Below are 18909 nucleotides of genomic sequence, written 5' to 3'. Positions count from 1 at the left end.
GTGTTTTAAGAAGGGCCAGACTCAGACACTCAAAATGTGTAGTAGATATGGATTCATCTACTGTGGGATTGTGCGGCACTTTGGCTCACCCTATCCCAGGACAAATGAAGTGACTTCAGTTTTCTGATATGCTGGGTCATTTCTCCCTGTGTGGCCTGAAATATGCAAACACCAAGAGGAGTAAGGAAACCACAAAACATTAGGTTTCAAAACTGTCAGTGACCACAAGCATTTAATGAAATATCCTTCCAAGCAATGTCAGATTTTAAGGAAAAAAGACACCTCTTTGCTGAGTGTCTGAGGCTTTTTTTTCCCTTGGCCTGACAGTACTGGAAGTGCAGGCACGTGATTCCGATGAAGCCTTAGAAAAAGAGGACAGGGCGAGGGGGGTTAAATGAATGATCAGGAGGCAAAAAGAAGTTTCACGGTGTCCATAAGCCATAAACATGGGCGTAACACAAAGCAGCATGGTGCTTCAGGCAGGTACGGCTCTTGCCCTTTTCAGACAGTGAGGATGAACGGTGATGGGCTGCCACCGAGCCCTGGTACACCAGCTCCTGAGCTACAGCAAGCGCTGGTTGCGGACACGGGTGCTGTGTTTGGGTTGGGAAAGCAGGCAAGGCCAGTCCACGGGGCGGTTGTTACCATGGGTCCAGGGGAAGGAAGCCAGTGTGGGACCTCATGGAAGAGAAGGGTGATATTTATTCTAAATGGCAGGTATTTTACTTACTTTCAGTGTCCCATGGGTCATCTGCACCCAGACACCCGCCCAAGCAGTCTGTGTGTGAGGTGGCAGGCCAGTGCCACCGGCTGTGGAGTCCTGGCACAGGTCTTTGGTTCTTTGCTGGTGACAACAAGCTGTTTTCTGGATGTGCCTTTTATACCCCCTAGGTATCTGTCAGGATCTTTAAGTCAAAGGCAAAATTCCTGCTTCTCATTGTTCTGTTGTTTTCTTTATCAGCAGGCTGTTTTATGGCTCCCCTCCTGTTTGTCACGGTTTAAAGCCGGGCTGGCGATTAAACCTGCGGCAGATGCCCTCTGTTATCCCCCCCCCCTCCCCCCAGAGGGAAAGGGAAAGGGAAAAGGGAGAGAGACTTCTGGGTTGGAAAATTAAAACAGTTTTAATAAACTATAATAATGAAAAAAAAGTATAATAATAATAATAGAAATAATCAAATATATACAAATATATATACAAAACCAAGATTGAGCTCCCCTGAAGTCAGCCACGTCACCACCGGCACTGCAGGGCAGGCTCCGGGAAGGCCCAGCCTGGGCCTAGCGATGGTCGAGAGCTGGATTCAGGAACGCACGGATCGGGATCGGGGGCAGCAGGAAAACAGACGGAGTCCTCCCTGGACACCGGCCATAGCAGAAAAGAGAGCGAGACCCTCGTGATCCCCCCACTTTATACCGAGAATGACGTGTATGGGATGGAATACCCTCATTGGTCAATTTTGGGTCACCTGCCCTGTCTGCTCCCCACTGCAGCTGCGACCCCCCTTCGGCTCTTCACTCGTAAGCAATGAGGAATTCAGCAGTGACCTTGGTTTCTCTCAAGAATAAGTACAGCAAGAGCCTTTCTGCACAACATCCCTACCGGTGCCTCAGTGATAACTACAAACTTCGAGCGTTATCAGTCCTGGAAGCAGACACTGTCTGCAAAAACATGCAGTTAGTTTCAGAAAATGCAGTTACTTAAAGGAGACTTAGCTGAAAGTAAAAATCACTGAAAGGAAAATCGGCCTGGTTTAGGCCAAACCAGGACACTGTTCCTCCTCATCTCTTTACCTTAGCTTGAGGCTTCAGTTTGTTCTTTGGCTTATTACTATCTGGTCCTTTGCATGAATTTACTCTTACAGTGCCCTGTAGGGATTAACCTAGTCCTTTTTTTAACCCTTGTTTTTCTGTTTCTTCTAGTGCTTTCACACGCGCATTTTCATTCATATTCACCAGCCTCAAGACTTGTTACAAATGCTCTGACCTGTGCCAAAGAGCATTGCTCTCACCAGCGTCCGGGCATGATTTGGAGATAGTTACTGTTCTCCACAACCAGTGTGGCCACCCTGTTTCCAGAGGTAGGAAAGAGCTGTACAGATTTGTATCAGAAATAGTGTGGCCAGCAGGACTAGGGAAGTGATCGTCCCTCTGTACTCGGCACTGGTAAGGCCACACCTCGAATACTGTGTTCAGTTTTGGGCCCCTCACTACAAGAAAGACATTGAGGTGCTGGAGGGAGTCCAAAGAAGGGCAACGAAGCTGGTGAAGGGTCTGGAGAACAAGTCTTATGAGGAGCAGCTGAGGGAGCTGGGGTTGTTCAGCCTGGAGAAAAGGAGGCTCAGGGGAGACCTTGTCGTTCTCTACAACTACCTGAAAGGAGGATGTAGTGAGGTGGGTTTCAGTCTCTTCTCCCAGGTAACAAGTGATGAGAGGAAACGGCCTCAAGTTGCACCAGGGGAGGTTTAGATTGGATATCAGGAAAAATTTCTTCACCAAAAGGGTTATCAATCAGTGGCACAGGCTGTCCAGGGAAGTGGTGGAGTCACCATCCCTGGAGGTATTTAAAAGACAAGTAGATGTCGTGCTTAGGGACATGGTTTAGTGGTGGACTTGGCAGTGCAAGGTTAACGGTGGGACTCGATGATCTTAAAGGTCCTTTCCAACCAAAACGATTCTGTGATTCTGTGATATGAACCACACATTGCTACATGCTCTCAGGGACAGAGAATAGCCCAGGCTGTTTTTTGTTGATGATAAACAGCCATAACTGTGTATATGGTGAGAAGTAGGAGAGGGCCAGGAGCAGGCTCATGCATTTGGATTGCTGCAAGAGCTGCTGAGCAGCATGAAAAGTCCCTGGCTGCTTTGGATCATCCCAAGTGGATCTCCCCAAGACCAAAGAGTTACAAATGCGGCCAGCCCCAAACCAGCCTGGGTGTGGGACAGTTTGTGCTAGGTGGCACAAATAAAGACAGAAGACTGTTCAAATTAGTTATGAATTTGTATATTTTCTATTTAAATTTTTAAGGCATATGAAAAGAGTATACAGATTTCATTTTTTATATATTTTATATATGTATGTATTTCAAAATACACAGTAACAGTTAGTAATATGTGATGAGTGACTGCTCAGCTATCAACCCCAATATGAGAGTTCACAATTGAGGGTGGGAGGGGAAAGGTATCGTGTCTGTTTTCTCTAAAAGCAAACTAAAACTGCATGTTGAGCAATGCTGATGAATAATTGTGATAACACATTTGCATCAGAACTGCTTAGTGTGTAATTTGAAGATGCCCCAGACACAATGTATCTGACACCGACTATTACCATTAAGTAATGCTTTGTTAGAAAGCGAGCACATGTTTAACACACAAGGATGAATGACTAGTCTATAACCGTCTTCTTGAGGATATAGATGTTACAAAGGCTATTTTTAGCCATTCTCACATCTATTTTGTACATACAGGCAAAATCCATCAGAAGGAAACTTCCAGGACAAAAGCATTGCACCCTCTGCTCCTGTGTGCTTGCTCAGCAGAAAGCAGCTGTGGACATCACTTTTCATAGTCCATACATCTCTAATAGTACGCTTCCTGATGCCAGGCTTGAGGGTGTTTCTCACCAGTACTGGCTGCTTTCAACACAGACTCATGCAAGGCTGGAGGGGTTCATCTAATCCATCCCCTGCCTAAGGCAGGCAGTAGGTCTATGTTGCTCCTGATTGATAGATACCTGTCTGATCAGCTGTAAGGCTCTCAGCAATGAAGTCCTAACAGCTGCCCTGGAAAATCTAATATGCTGGAGCTCAACCAGGAAAAGGAAGTATAGAAGGACTATTTCTTTCTTAGATCCTCTCCTCCTCTTTGCTTTCCAAAACCAAATGAGAGTCATGGAAGGATGACAAAGAGACATTCTACATCAGTAGGATCACCCACCTACATCACCCATTTCTTCTCTCTGCAGTGACAACCAAGTCTCTCCCTTCTCCCTTGTTGAATATTTATTATCAGCTAGTCCATCGGCCAGTGACAGCCTGTGTTCCTCTCTTTGGGAGCACCACGAGGGAAGTTTGATGGGTTAAGCAGTCCTGAGAGAGAAGAAGGCAGGATTTTTTATTTATTTATTTACTTTTAATTTCAAAGAAGGCTCACACCATGTGCAAAGGAGTTGTTCTTTGTTGACCTGCCCTGCAGGTCTCTAGCACGGAGGAGAGGGCTTCTGGGATGTCAGGTGTGGTCCTACCTACAGGCTGGCCTCTCTCCTGGGTTAACCAGGGTGCTGCATGGGCAGCAGCTGTTGGCTTGCAGCCCTCCGAGGCTTGAAACAGAAACCCTCCCACTAACTCTGAAGTTTGGCAACAACTGTGAAACAGAGATCAGAGGCAGCAATGACGACAGGTTAAATGTGTGTTAAAAACAGGTCTATTTCTTCTCAAAATTCAGCAATTTAGCATAAGTTACTAGTCTGTCATACTGCTATAATTGTGTGACCTACACTGCTTCCCTAACTTCAGCAAATGCTTTAATATTGACTGATGCCTTTAACTTGCAATGCACAACAGACATTCATGTGTGCAGACATCTGTACAGACACACAAACATATACATACATAATTTAAGAATGAGTAAATAATGCTATACAATCATTATAAAAGAAGGATTGGCCAATAGCAGAACTTAAAATTACAGTGCAGAATGTATGCTGGCTTTTGTTTTTTCTGTCTTGGCTGGTGCCCATCTAAATCTCAGGAGTAATAAAGAACAGAGGCATCTTCTGTTTACTTCATTCTCTTTGCAACATCCAAATACGCATACTCAATTTCTTGATCAGCAGGACAAGTGTTCGTAAATTCATCTCTTGCATAGGCATTGTTCAAGTATCTTGAAATCCCTGTCATTTCAGGTGGAAAATCAAAATTTCTGTATTTTTTTGCAACAACCTTTTATTAAAAGAAAAAAGAAAAATATCATTACACATACAATCTGCAAAAAAAAAGCAAATCTACTCTTTATGCACATTTTTAATTTTCAATGTATAAGTCTATTGTAGACATAGAGGGAAAGGAGAAGGAAAGACAAAAAAAAACCCAGAAGACATGGGATGAAGAAAGCTAGCTAACAAGCCAACTCACTTAAAATGATTTATTTGGTATTAATATTTTGCTAGAGCTATGCAGAGCTATATGGACCAGTAGACCACACCTGGAAGAGATGCAGCTTAAAACACCAAAGGAGCTAGCATAAACCAGAATGAACAGAATAATCTTACAGTAATAAACTGGCCCACACTTGGATACTTTTACTGAAACACAAAGGAAAAGCTTGAATTAAAATACTAAATTTCAAATGGCTAGGGAAAACAACTACTGGCCAATACCTAATCCCTCCCTGTTGGCCAGCGAGGATGGTGTGACGTTCATCCTCCATCATCCTTCAGATATTCACCTGACTTAAGGTGATTCTCCCTGTATTGCCTCTGCTGACTCCTGCTACCTCTTGTGCTTCGCTGTGCCTGAGCTTTGTGTGGGCATGGGAAAGGGCTCACTCCCTTGCTGCTCTCTCTGGAATAGGTTCAACCAGGACATCTCTGGGGAAAGTTTTCACTCATGGAGGAGTCAGAATTCAATCTACTCTTCCTTTAACAAAATAGTAGTCAAAAAGGAAACTTTCTGAAGTGACCTTGTTTGTTTGAAAACCAGATGACTTTCCAGTGTGGCCATTTCTCTTCCAGAGCCTGGTTGGCTCCAGAGTAGCCCAGGGACAGGCTGTGTCAACACCCAGACATCTTGGTCACCAGGACCGTTAGATGTGTCTGGATGCTCCACAGCCCTGCAAAAAGAGGCTGGGAGCCTTGACTGGCAGGCAGTAGGTGGTGGCTACCCAGCCAGCATTATTGGTACTAGTGATGATATTCAGCAAAGCAAGAGTTTTGTATTAAAGGGAGGAGAGACAGGTGCAAATTTCAGCTTTTGTTGGCTTCTTGAATTAGCATGGACAAAATCATTTACTCTTATTGGTCCCTGGCACTTTGCATGTGAAATGAAAATGAAAACACTTCTCAACAGCACTGAGTATAGCACTTATTTAATACTTGTGAAAGGCTTAGCAAGTGCAGTCACAGCCCAGATACGAAACCAGATATTCTAACTCCAGTGCCATCAATCTGAAGAACTGCCTAGCTGTGCTGTAATGAAATGGGCTTGTACGTTAGCATTCAGTGTCTGTACACAGCTACTGTGTGGCCTCAGAATAGATACAGGATTCCTCTGCCTTTTAGAAAAGGACTTGAGCTTCTGTGTCCCCCTTCTCTTCAGGAAGCTAAAAAACAAATGCAAACCTTGATTATATGGAGCTTTGGTAGGAGGTTGCAATCCGCTAAGGTGAGCTCATCTCCATCCAGGAATTTCCGGCTGGAAACAGTGATCTCCTCAGTGCTGTAAGCATCAATTTCATCGGGCAAGGGGCTATTTAAATAGTTGTCCAGCTTCCTCAGGGCTTTAAGCAAAGATTTTTCCAAATCTAGGTTAAGACAATAAAAAGATCATTCAAGCCTGTACCAAGGTCTCTCTGACACCAAGCAGAAAGGCCACTCCTGCATCCTGGCACCAACCCAGCTCGCAGACACCCGGCCATGCCAACTCCTGCAATTCCTTTATCCTAAGCTTAAAACTTAATGCTGGGATAAGAGCTCTAAGTAGCTAAAGGGGGTTCAGAGAAAAAACAGACTGGGGCTGTGTTACCAGAAATGGCTCCTCAAACAACACCTCTACAGTGTGTGCTTTTGCAGAGTGGCCCAGCAGAGTGGCTCTGCCTTCACATCGACTCTTGCCTTGGGAGCCATGGGGCAAATGCCTGCTCACAGGCACGACAGCAAGTCTGGGAGTCATGACAGCAAGCCAGTGGGATGCCACTTTGGGGTGTGTGGGAAACTGGACCATGAGTCCTGTGCTTTCAAGTGAGCACACAGGAGTGGGGTCAGGGCAGCAGGGGCTGGCAAAGGTTGGCTGGGGTTTTCGTGGGCTGGTGCCCGTGTGCCTGCTCTGCAGAGATGTGCCATGGGGCTAAAGTCCTCATTATTTACAGAAATGGAGTAGAAAGGTAAGGTCTCAGTTCAAGCGGGCTGTGCTTTTAGCAGAGCTGTGGGGAAGGTGCGGTGTTACGGGCTTGAGAGCTGAAGAAATGAGGAGGAGCTGGAGTTGGTGCTCCCATGCTGACAGTGGTATTTGCGTAAACTAACTAACTTCAGGAATCTTCAAATAAGAGAGTGAATCGGCACAGATTTGGACTCTCTCTAGCAGTTCCCTGTCCTTCTTGAACTGAGGGGCCCAGAACTGGACACAATATTCCAGGTGCGGCCTCACCAGGGCAGAGAAGGACAGGGAACTGCTAGAGAGAGTCCAGCGCAGAGCCACGAAGATGATTAAGGGGGTGGAACATCTCCCTTCTGAGGAGAGGCTGAGGGAGCTGGGTCTCTTTAGCTTGGAGAAGAGGAGACTGAGGGATGACCTCATTCATGTTTATAAATATGTAAAGGGCAAGTGTCATGAGGATGGAGCCAGGCTCTTCTCAGTGACATCCCTTGACAGGACAAGGGGCAATGGGTGCAAGCTGGAACACAGGAGGTTCCACATAAATATGAGGAAAAACTTCTTTACGGTGAGGGTGACCGAACACTGGAACAGGCTGCCCAGAGAGGTTGTGGAGTCTCCTTCTCTGGAGACATTCAAAACCCGCCTGGACACGTTCCTGTGTGATATGATCTAGGTAATCCGGCTCCGGCAGGGGGATTGGACTAGATAATCTTTCGAGGTCCCTTCCAATCCCTAACATTCTGTGATTCTGTGAGATTTCCACAGCCTTTACGCTCTGGAAAATGACTGTTTAACCTAAGCTGCAAATGGGATATCTCCAGCACAGCGTGCTGGAATTGTACAGCTCTAATTTCTTCCAGTAACTACCAGGGCTGATGAAAGGACTGCAGCACATACTTTCATTAGCATCTTTTCTTGGGTTCTTTATGAATGCAGAGAATTTTGCAAACACATCATTTCCTGCTGAGTTAGACTCGGGGTGGTTTGGTGCGAGTTTGGGGTACCTGAGGAATTAAAAGAAACAAAGAGAAGTTATACGACTAGCTTTTATTTTCATCTCCACTAATTATTTAATATACTTTATTTATGCTGCAGCATCACAATATACAGCCACACGGGACTCTCAAAGGGAACCATCCTGAACTAAAAGTCACTTAGCAAGAGCAAATTTAAACCATAGTTAAACCACGTGGATGACCTCCTTTTCCTGAGGGAGATGGGAAATGACTGTTCACGCTGCAAACACCGCCCAAACAGCCCAGTGCCTCTCCCAGGCCTCCTCCACTGGAGGTGAGGCTGTGTGGAGCGTGGCTCCTGCCACGGAGGAGCGGAGGGAAAGTCCCTATTCGCAATAGCTGCTGCTCCTCCCAGCCTCCTCACCTGACCCGCTCGTGCATGAGCGAGCTCAGAGCAGACGGTCCAGCGGCTGTCGTTGCCAGGGGCAGATAAAAGGGAAAAGTGGAGGGGAGCAGCTGCTTGCCTGGTCTAAGTTGGGTTCGGCTGCTTGAGAAGGGAGCACTGCGGAGGGGGCTGCTGTCCCAGGGGAGGGAAGGTGCGTGGGTGGGGGACATGATGCTGCTGATGGTGGGACAGCGGGGTTTGGGGAGAGGTGGGAAGAGCTGCTGGGGTGGGGAAGGACAAGTCCGAAACCCAGACCCTGCTGTGTGCGAAGAAGGGCCCACCCGGCCAATCAAAATGAGCCCCAGCGCGTCTCCGGTGTGGGAGGCTTTCACTGCCCTTTTCTTCCAACTACCTGCTCCCAGTAAGCATAATTATTTGTATAGTGTGAAGAGGGAAGCCTCAAACAAACACGAGTGGAGGAAAAGGGGTCAGGTTTCCGCAGCGGCATGCAGGTTTCTGCACACGCTTGCTGCAGCAGGGTGCATTTCGTGCCTCGGGAACGGCTGCAGTGGCACAGCGGTGAACGCAGGGCAAAGGCGCGGGCAGCAGGAGGAAGGCAGCATCTCAGGGACACCCCTGCACGGTGCCAGGCTTCAGCACCGTTTCACACCAGTCAAAGTTACCCATCCTGCAAGCTCCACCACGGCAGCCGGACCAGCCCCGCCGAGCCCCCCATACACAATTATAACATGTGCAGCTCATCGAGGGTCTGACCCACCGAAATCGAGGGGGTTTGGTCCCTGACCCCCATCGAGGGCTGTGAGGGGCTAAAAGCAAGAGAAGCGGCCAGGAACACAGTACCGGGGCGGCGCTAGCTTTTCTTCTAAGAACTCCTCGATCTTATTGACATCGGTTTTCACTTCACCATCAAATGTCATGAAGGGGGGGTTTGTTCCTGGGGCGAGGTTCTGCAGGTCAGCGGGCTTTCTAATGGGAGGAGAGAGATGGGGTTAATCACAATGGGAACCACATTTGCAATTTCTACACTTAATTGCAACGAACTGTTTCACCTTTAAAATAGCAGGCTGCTCTACGTCTTTCTTACAAAATCAAACTTAGCCAGCTGCCTCACACCGGTGGTGTCAGAATTCGCTAGCCCGTATCTGAATGTGCTCTGAAATGCTTAAAAAAAACCCCAAAACTTCTGTGTTATGTTATAGAGACCTACAGCAAAACAGATTAATATCTCAACTGCTTCAATGGGGTTAGTCCACTTTATACTAGTGAACCCTAAAAAGGAATCAGGCAGCCAGACTGTTAATGTAAAGCCAAGCCGCAGAGCGCATTTCAAATCTACCAGAAGAGAGTCACCCTTTAAAATCACCATTTTGGAAAAGTTGTTCTGAAAAGGAGAACTCTGGTTACAATCTCACCTTTTCAAATCCACAGTTGTGACATTAAATATGACACCTTTTAGCCACAGAATCATAAAGAGACGCTGAGAGAACGGGCAATTTCCAATACTTTCCCCATCACTGCCAGCCTACAATTAAAAAAAAAAAATGTATACATACATCTGTGATGACAGCAAATTTTGATAGCAGATGCAGTAGGAAAGCAGAAAACCCAGATCTGCTACGAGTACGTATAGCATGTTACTAATCTCTACTAACACATATTTTCATGCAAAGTTTCTTTATATCCTTCTCCAAACATGCACATAGATATGATGAAGAATCCTGTCATCTTGGAAACATAGTTTTTCATTAAAATGCATAATGAATATTGCCATAAGTTAGAAAATGAAACTGAAATCACAGCAGTCCTTCCACAGGAAATAGTCTCCACCTCATTTGTCTATGTGAACATAAATCTACCTAAGTCACTGCAAGATTAAAACAAGTTAAATCAGTTTATGATCACAGGAAACAAATAGAGAAAGATTTACAAGCATAAATTCAGATGTAACCTCTAAAGCACTTAAGGGAATAAACAGAATAAATCAAATAATTAAGAATTTCAAACGAACAGCTGTGGGGGCCCCAGAGAAGGAGGGAAGTTCAGCGGTAGCCTTGCTCCAGCTGAACCCAGCTGTCTCTGCGCTTTGCTGAACTGAGGACTAAGGAAGCACAAGTGCTGTGTCCCGCTGGCTGATCCCTCCTCATTATAGACCCAAGGCTCCCACTTTTATGACTGAAGTGCGTCCATATCCAAGTCACATAACCTCTCTTTCTGTGTCTCCCTGTAATGATGGTCTTTCCTTTTTGGCTAAATGCATCATCAGGTGTCAGTGTAAAGCACAAGAGGTGCAACTCACCGTACGTGTGGCCACAGAAGTGTTGCTCTCATGTACTTTGTATTGCATTTTGTTAAAAGGCTTTGTTAAAATGAGGCAAAGTCTTGCATACTTGCTTTTGGTTAAGTTAGGCTTCAAGTGACATTGTAGGATGAGATCAGAGGTCTAATTTTTATGCCCTTCATATGATTCTCCTGAAGCGCGGTTTTAAAATTGAGATTAAATGTAATGACACAGAAGTAAAAAAAACATGTGTATCATTTACTTAGTTAATAGGTTAGTTCATTAAGGTTTGCAGACCTTATAACCAAGCAACACACATTAATGAAACCAGTTCTGCTTGCTCTTTCACCTTCCTCAGCGCTATCAAATGAATGTCAAATATAGTAAAAAGTTCTCCATAAACAAACATTGCTGTTGGATTCCTTTGCAATGCTCACCTTCACAAAGAGCTCTATGTCTGGAAATGAGCACCTGGTCTGGAGCAGGCAAGTTTCTGCCATGGAGATCAGGGGACGCATGAGGAGGGACGCTCCTGTGGTTTGATAAATGATCTTATTCTCCATATTAACCCAAAGGATTCTCCTCCGATAGATCTCTGCTGCTTTCTGCCTCTGGTACTTCAACAACCACTGGCTTTCTTGGTAATGAAAACCAGAATAGCCTATTGCCTTAAACACTGCCAAGGGATGAAAACTTTTAGAAATGCTCAAACAGCTGGACCACTGTTCTGTGATTCTGTGAAAAGTCTTGTTTCATAGGTGGCAAAAATGAAAGCTAGTCAAAAGCTACTATTGTATTTCTCCTCCTACTCAGGGCACTGCTTGCCAGTGCTGTACAGTTTACAGGAACAGGAAGACAGAAAACTACTGTGTATTTCATAAGAACAAGACTACATATGCTGCTAGCATGTGCTTAAAATAGAGCTAAATACATGACACCACCATTTTGCCTCATCCTGCCTCTTATGTCATGTTTTACCCACCCCCCAAGGAAAAGAGGGGGTGAAGGGTGTTACTGTGACCCCTCAGTGCTAGCAATGGGTACCCCATGCTCTCTCAGTGCTGGGCTGCACTGAGGGGAGAAGCAGCAGTCAGGGGATGTTGTTTCAGAGGTGCCGTGTCTGCAGGAGGCAGGCAGGTACATCTGGCGATGGGCTGGCTCCCGCCAGCTCCTTTCCAGCTGCCCCTCGCTCTCTGCCACAACCATGTCCCAGCCCACTGCCCTCACACAAGCCATGCTGCCAACAGCCAGCTCTTCACCCAAGATGGGCTCTCAGGGGAACCCCTTGAGCAGGGCACCGAGGGGACAGCAGCCCAACCTGGTACCAAGGGGTGCTTTGGTGTCTTAAATGGTTTATTACAGAGGAATTTCAACCATTGACCTAAATCAGTGAAGAAATAATCTTACAGTGACAGATTGCTATGGTCTGGGGAAAGAAAGAACAAGTGTCCAGAAAAAACAGCTCCCACAACTGATTTGATATTTTCATTCAGCCTTTGATAGGAAAAAATAAGTTATCTCAGCGGGGTTCATGTACCATTTGGTGAACTTTGCAGATAGCCCTGTGGTCAAGAAGAGCTATGTGATCAAGAGTGACAGCACGGTGAACATTTCCTGATCAATTACTATCTTCTGATGGCCGTTAAATAATAACATTTTGGTTCCCTCTAATTTTTACTGCTGGAGCTAAGGATACTCGGTTGTTGCTTTGTTTTGTCCCACATCACCTTGGTGACAGTAAATTTCAGGGAGTCGGACACAGCATCCCCAGCCTGCTCCTCTGGAGAAAGGTCCATAGGTAGAGTCAGAGACACAGGTCAGGACAGACGTGTTACCACGACAAACACAGGCGTGAAGCAGGCACAGAGTCCCAGTTTATCCCCAACTGGAATGTCAAATAGGCAGCCAGGAAGGTGAGGGACTGGCAGCCCTGGAGATGTTACAGAAGCAACCTCCTGTCTTGTTTCTAAGTGCAAACTTTTTAATGTCCATACCTACTTGGAAGGAAAATTTACTACAGCACAACATGTTTTTCTATTTTGCAAAGGATAATATATCAAAAAGCTGATCTCTCTGCCTTCATGCGTCTCAGCCTGCTAGCAACCTATCACCAAAAAAAAATCATTTGAACACTGAGGAATTTAATAAAATAGGGGATTAAGCATCACTGATTACAGCAATGCTCTGCCAGCTCTAACCACCGAGATGATTGTTTGCTTCATACTTTTTGACTACTACTGTGGGCTAGTCCTGATGGTGTTAAACACACTGATGAAGTCCAGAAGACTTCTGACCTTCACGTACTGTGCTGCCTCCCCTCCCATGCTGCCTACAAGGGACATTAGTAGTGTACTGGTACCTGTGTTCTGTGCAATGGTCTTTAGTGAAGTGCTGCAGTGTTTGCCCAGCTTTGCTGTCTCTGGTGGTTATAGAAAGCATTTGGCTTTTACAGAAAATAAATTCACAGGAACTAAGAGGTTTCCCCGTTTCTGATGTGGCCATGATCCTTCTCACAGGCTAAGGAGGAAATCTTCTAAGCAGTTCCCTTGTGAAAATATTGGTGCACTTTATTAATATAAATCTATTCCAAAAGCCCATGCTCTCCAGGCTGTGTAGTACATCCTGATGTCTAAGACAGGGCCGTGTCTTCTAGGGTTGCTGTGCCTGGACTGAGAACAACAGGCAGGTCTTCGGGAGTTACTCAGTCAAAAGCCTTGGCTGCTGAGGTCCTACGGTAAAGGAGGCAGCAGCCATTCAGGTAGGGACAACTGGGAAGGTGATGAGCTACATCGAGCTTTAGGAAGCTGAAAGCCATTTAGTCCCTGGGGGCTTGAGCTCTGGGTGAGAGGCGAAGGAAGGACAAATCTTTAGACTTGCCATGCCAGGGCTGGTGGTGGATACCTCCAGGCTTCCTTCAGGTCTGCAGAGATGGAAGCAAATTACAGCAGCCCACACAACAGCACAAGCAGTGATTAAATCTTTCCCTACTGTAACAGTGACCAGCAGTCTGAAGTGACTGCAAGACCCTGAACACAAAATCTGATTCAGATCTTGACGTGGCTTGACCTGTCAGCTCAAAGATGCTACAGTTTCCTATAACCTTCACTGAAAGTCCAGAATGTGTGTATTTTGGCCTGCTGTGGAAAGCAGGGTGAGTATAGCTAGCTAAAATGCCTTCAGATACGTCAACTTGCATTTTGGCTTGCAGGAGACAACTCTGTTCTCCTAACTCAGCTGATCTAATCCGGGGAGCTACAATTCCTACTGGACATAAAAGCATCAGTGACACATGCCAAAGGTGTTTGTTCAAGTTTCCAAACAGAGGGTCTGCTGTGATGACACCAGCCACTCAAAAATCATGAGACACTGAAATAGCTTTATAGCTGTGTATCAAGCAACATGACAATAGCTGAACTATGCCATCATCGTACGATAATGTACCTTCCAACAAAGCAAGGGTGGCCTTTTTACAGAAGTGAGACTGTGTGTCAACATCTTACCTTGCAGGGACACCAATGCAGCAGTGAGAGAACCAGAGAAGACCCACCGGTCCTCATACTAACACCCACAGAAGATAGCACAGCTAGGGGCATTGCAGCCTGGGAGCAAACCTCCCTGCGTTTTCCTCCACAGCACCTCTTGGGGATGTGTAACTTTCAGCTGTGCTTGGTACACACACAGAATTTAATTACACTTCCTCACTGTTGTGCTTAGTGATGATGCAGGGTGAAATCTTAACTCTGGTGAAGTCAGTGGGAGTCTCTTGCTGTTGATTCAATGGAGGATTTTGTTTTGAGACTGGTCATAACCTTAATAACCAGGCAAATGCTGCTGTAATTGTAAGTAATGCTGCAGGTTGGCCCCCACCTGTAATTGCTGTGACACTCTCTTAACATCCAGATCTTGTGGGTGAGGTGGGCCAGATCCCACAGAATCCCAGAATCAGAGAATCACAGAATGGTTGGGGTTGGAAGGGACCTCTGGAGATCCTCTAGTCCAACCCCCTGCTAAAGCAGATTCACCTACAGCACGTTGCACAGGGTCACGTCCAGGCAGGTTTTGAAGGTGTCCCCAAAACACAAAGCATGTTTTTATGCTCTGCTGCTGCTTAAATAGATGGCTAACCAGAGTCTTGAATAAGTGGCATTTACGTTTTAATTGTGATTGGTCAGGAGGTCAATATGCTTTTTCTAGTAATACTGGGATTTAATGACTTCATTAATCAAACAATTAAGACAGCCATTACTGCAGAGGAGAAAAATTTCAGGCTGTGCACAGAAGCTTTCGTTCAGAGCCTTCCGAGCCCTAGGCAGCGATCGTATATTGTGACAGTATCAAATTATTACAGCTCTCCACAATCATGTGCCATTACTTAATGGGTTTACTAACCTACACTCCCTATTTTCATTCATTTTTCACTGTTCCACACTCTCTTCATTCTTTTTTGTTGTTGTTGTTCTGGGTCTTACTCAAAGATGCTGGGAAAGGGAAAAACTCTCCACACCCTTCTTTCCACTACTGCTTAAGCTCACAGGCAGGAGCACCGTTGTGCCTTAGGCTAATTTCACTAGGCAGCAAGACCTTATGCACAAGATATTAGAGGATCCCAAAAGACCTATATTCAGTTTCTGGAGTCGCTGCTGCCACCTTGATTCAACAGCTCTGCTTTTCTGCGTGGCCTTCAAGAGGTCACTTGCCTCCACATCCTCATCCATAGCAAGAGGATAATTATGGTGACATTACTCAGGAGTCACACACTGTATGTCGTTTTTAAGCCAGTAGTTTGGGCCCTCCCCGAGCTGGAGTTGCTCTGCCCCTGGAGCTGTTGTAAAAATTTGTTTTGTAATCATTTCTGTTCAAATCTCTTGGGAACCAGGTTTTTGAAGGTTCTGCTGTTGACCTCAAATGTTCTGTGCCTTCAAAATTGTGATGAGTGGAATTTGTTTTTCCTGGACTTTTTGTTTCCTTTTGAAGGTTAAGCATGGAAGAAATAGTTCAGAAGGAGCAGAAAAGACTTTTTTATTTGTTTTCATATAATTATATAATCCCTTTGAAGCTACAATAAAAAGGAGAACAAGGAGCATAACTGACTTTTATTTTTTTCCCAAAAGCTGAACTCCAGTTCCATTTTCTTTCTTCGACCCGATGGAGCTAAGTTACCTCCTTTCCCATATTTGTGCTGGCTAAGAGGCAGGTTTATCCAGCAAGTGGAGCAGAACCGCTGCCTACTGGGAGACAACGAACTGTCCAGCTGGGATCAGTATTGTGGGTCTGCCCCTGCCTGTTCTGCTGAGCTAGCTTTCTCAGGCAGAACTGGGACTTTCCTCCAAGTTTCCTTATTCAATCCCCAGATATCAGGCACTTTTTGTGTGCTCTTCCTTCTCATACCACACCAACAACTCCCCTCTCCTTTTTCATAACACATTTGATCTCATGTCAAAGAACAGGAACCACAGCAACCAGCTCAAAACTACTGCCTGAAAAACTACAAGGAGTTTGCAAGATTGGGCCGCCTGTGGGAAGCAACTTTAATGCTGGGTGTGGCTTTCAAGACCAACAGCTATTTTGCTTTAGTTCCTTCTATGGACTCATTTGCTCTGCACTGGCATGGAATAACTGAGCCCACTGCATTCCTAGCACCAGTTCTTGCCCTGAACTAAACCCTTCAATTCCAGCCTGATGGCAGCAGCTGCTATGAGAAGCTACCACTGTCTCTGCACGCGTAGCAGCAATGCAAGAAAGGTCCCTGTGGTAGAACAGCCATTGAACTCGGCTGCACAATGGCCAAGGAGAAAGGGGAGGAGAGCTCCCAGTGCCTGCCCTCTCCTCCTGACCCCTGAGAGGAAATCCCACAGCCCTCTGGTTTACTACGAAGTGCCCAAACCATTTTTTTTAACAGCATTTTTTAAGATCATAGGCAGAAAGGCAGAAGGAAGCGGTATGACTGCGCTCCCATACTCCCACTAGCGCAAAGACCTCCTTCAGCCTTGGCAATAGGTTCTGAGAGGCACACAGGTTTGACTGCAGCATAGCTTCCTACACTAGAAAATGTCTATTTTCTAGACATAATCATGTTCTGTTAGTGTGCTGTGACAGATATATTGTTTTAATTTTTTAAAAAAAGCATCTACTCCTTGAGGGTACAAAGTGTGTTTTATATTCTTGATGCCTGCTACAGTATTCATGCAAACTCCTATAGTATCGCAAAACTGAAAAAAAAGCAAAATTGGCAATATTTCTTCTGTTATGAATGCAATAAAAATAGAGTTACTAGTCATTTTGGTTCACTGAAGGCAACTATAATGCACTTAATACCATATGATATTCTGTGCTAGGCTCAGAAGCACCACAGCCGTATCATTTGGGTCAGATCATGTTCAAACCAAAGCTTTTTGCGAGCTGAGAGACAGATTACCTGGAATTTTCTCTAAGCACTGTGTACATTTTGTGGCCTAGGGCTAGGGCACGAACACCCAAACGTTGAATTTTAGAGAACTCTTTTGATGCCACCTGCTGGGCTTGAAAGGGAAACCTTGGCTTCTGCTCTTGGAGTGAGCAGTGGCAGCCTCAGACATTAGTACATATCATGAGAGGTTCTGCCTCCGAGACGTGTCTGCAGCAGGATGCCTTGCTTTTTGCTAACAGCACTCTTGAGAGTACTTGAGATGCTGAAATTGTACTTCCAGGCTAAGTTTTAAGATAAAGCATCTGTAATTTAAAAAACATTTTAATGGACAAAGTAAAAATTTTGCTGCTAATTATTGCAATACTTTTAAACAGTCATGTAGCTCTGCCTATACACTAATATCCAACACTTAAAACAGATGTTTCCAGCTGCTGTTTCATTTCTCGGCCAAATAGCAGAAATATTCATATTTAAAACGTGGCTGGTAGTTGAGATTCCTGCACATAAATTGTATTTTTGCTACTTGCCAGGGCAGACTCTTGCTGTGTGTGACATCCTGAATACTGAAGTTCAATGAGAAAGCTGTGTTAAACAGCCACTGGGCACTTCTTCAGGTCAAAAAAAACCAATTTCCTCTTCCCTTTCTCTCTTGTTTAAGAGCAAAATAAGCACCTTGATATTGAAAGTGTGCCACAAGGATTTCTGATTTAAAAAGAAATGTATCTTATTTTATATTTAGAAATATGAATAACATCTTTTTTCTTGAATGGTATCACAGGGATCAGAGAACACCAAACATAATTAAAGGATTACAACTTTGAACACGCAAGTTCAATAGCATGCTTTTTGTCCTAAACCCTAATTAAGCTTTCAGGTTAAGGAGGCAACAGTAAACGTAACAACAAGCATTCTGCTAAAAATAGCTTTTTTCTCTTTTTAAGGTACTAAGACAAAAAAAGCATGCAGGGGAAGGAGGGAGCCAGTACACTAAAATGTTTTCCGTAAAGAATGAAGGGGTGTTTTGACTTTTACAACCCTCTCCTACGATGTCACTTGTAAGGCCCCTTTTTCCTGCTGAAGCTGGAAGTCTGCCCTTGCTGACTCAAATGCAACTGGGTACAAACCCTGAGCGCTCTCCTTCCAATATAAACAGCTTCTATTAGTTAAGTATTTGAGTCTTCCATCAGAAGAGAGTTCATGTTGAACTCCATCCCTGTAGGACGCATGGCACTTTTCTACGTGAGCAGGAATGATCCCATTCTCTACTCACCACCCCCTACATAAGAACGACCAAGTTAGGGCTGCAAAGACTATCACAGCTGCAGCCTTCAGCTACATCGTAGACAAATACCCTACCTCGAGCATGTGTTTGGGTGGTTCAAGATATGGTCTCAGTAGTGAGATCATTCAATGCAAGAATGGAAGGATCCCCATGACCACCCATCCAAACTAAACCATGACAGGATGTTGCAATATATCTTACAAGGCACACAAAATTAATAATCTGAAAGGTCAACTGAAAAATGGACCCTGGGACCTCTGGCTGTCTTCTACTTTCTCCCCTTTTTCCTACCTGTCTTTCAAGTCTCAATCAGTCAATGCATCTAGGCATGCTTGTAACTTTTAAACAAGCAAGTTGGCTCACCAACTGCAAATAGAAGGACGGATCCTTTAAGTTTTTTATCTGCTAAATAGCCTCTTGAATGACAACCAGAAATGCAGCTAGTTACGTTGGATCAAGTGTATTTAATTTTGTTGTCAGAATAAAGCAG

General features: G+C 45.0%; 1 protein-coding gene across 1 annotated transcript in view; it reads right to left on the bottom strand.

Annotated features, from left to right (window-relative positions):
• Positions 1–4644: 4644 nt before the first annotated feature.
• The window catches only part of CLIC6 (chloride intracellular channel 6), a 35230-nt gene continuing 20965 nt past the window's right edge, over positions 4645–18909 (bottom strand). Inside the window, exons 2-6 of the mRNA XM_068424267.1 lie at positions 9866–9975; positions 9294–9419; positions 7989–8095; positions 6338–6519; positions 4645–4940 (exon numbers count right to left, since the gene is read on the bottom strand). Of these exons, the coding sequence (XP_068280368.1) occupies positions 4779–4940; positions 6338–6519; positions 7989–8095; positions 9294–9419; positions 9866–9975 (687 nt within the window). The 3' untranslated portion in view covers positions 4645–4778. The remainder of the gene's footprint in view (positions 4941–6337; positions 6520–7988; positions 8096–9293; positions 9420–9865; positions 9976–18909) is intronic.

This window comes from Nyctibius grandis, chromosome 2, assembly GCF_013368605.1.
Source record: "Nyctibius grandis isolate bNycGra1 chromosome 2, bNycGra1.pri, whole genome shotgun sequence".
NCBI lineage: Eukaryota > Metazoa > Chordata > Aves > Nyctibiiformes > Nyctibiidae > Nyctibius > Nyctibius grandis.
This window is presented reverse-complemented; position numbering and strand designations above follow the sequence as displayed.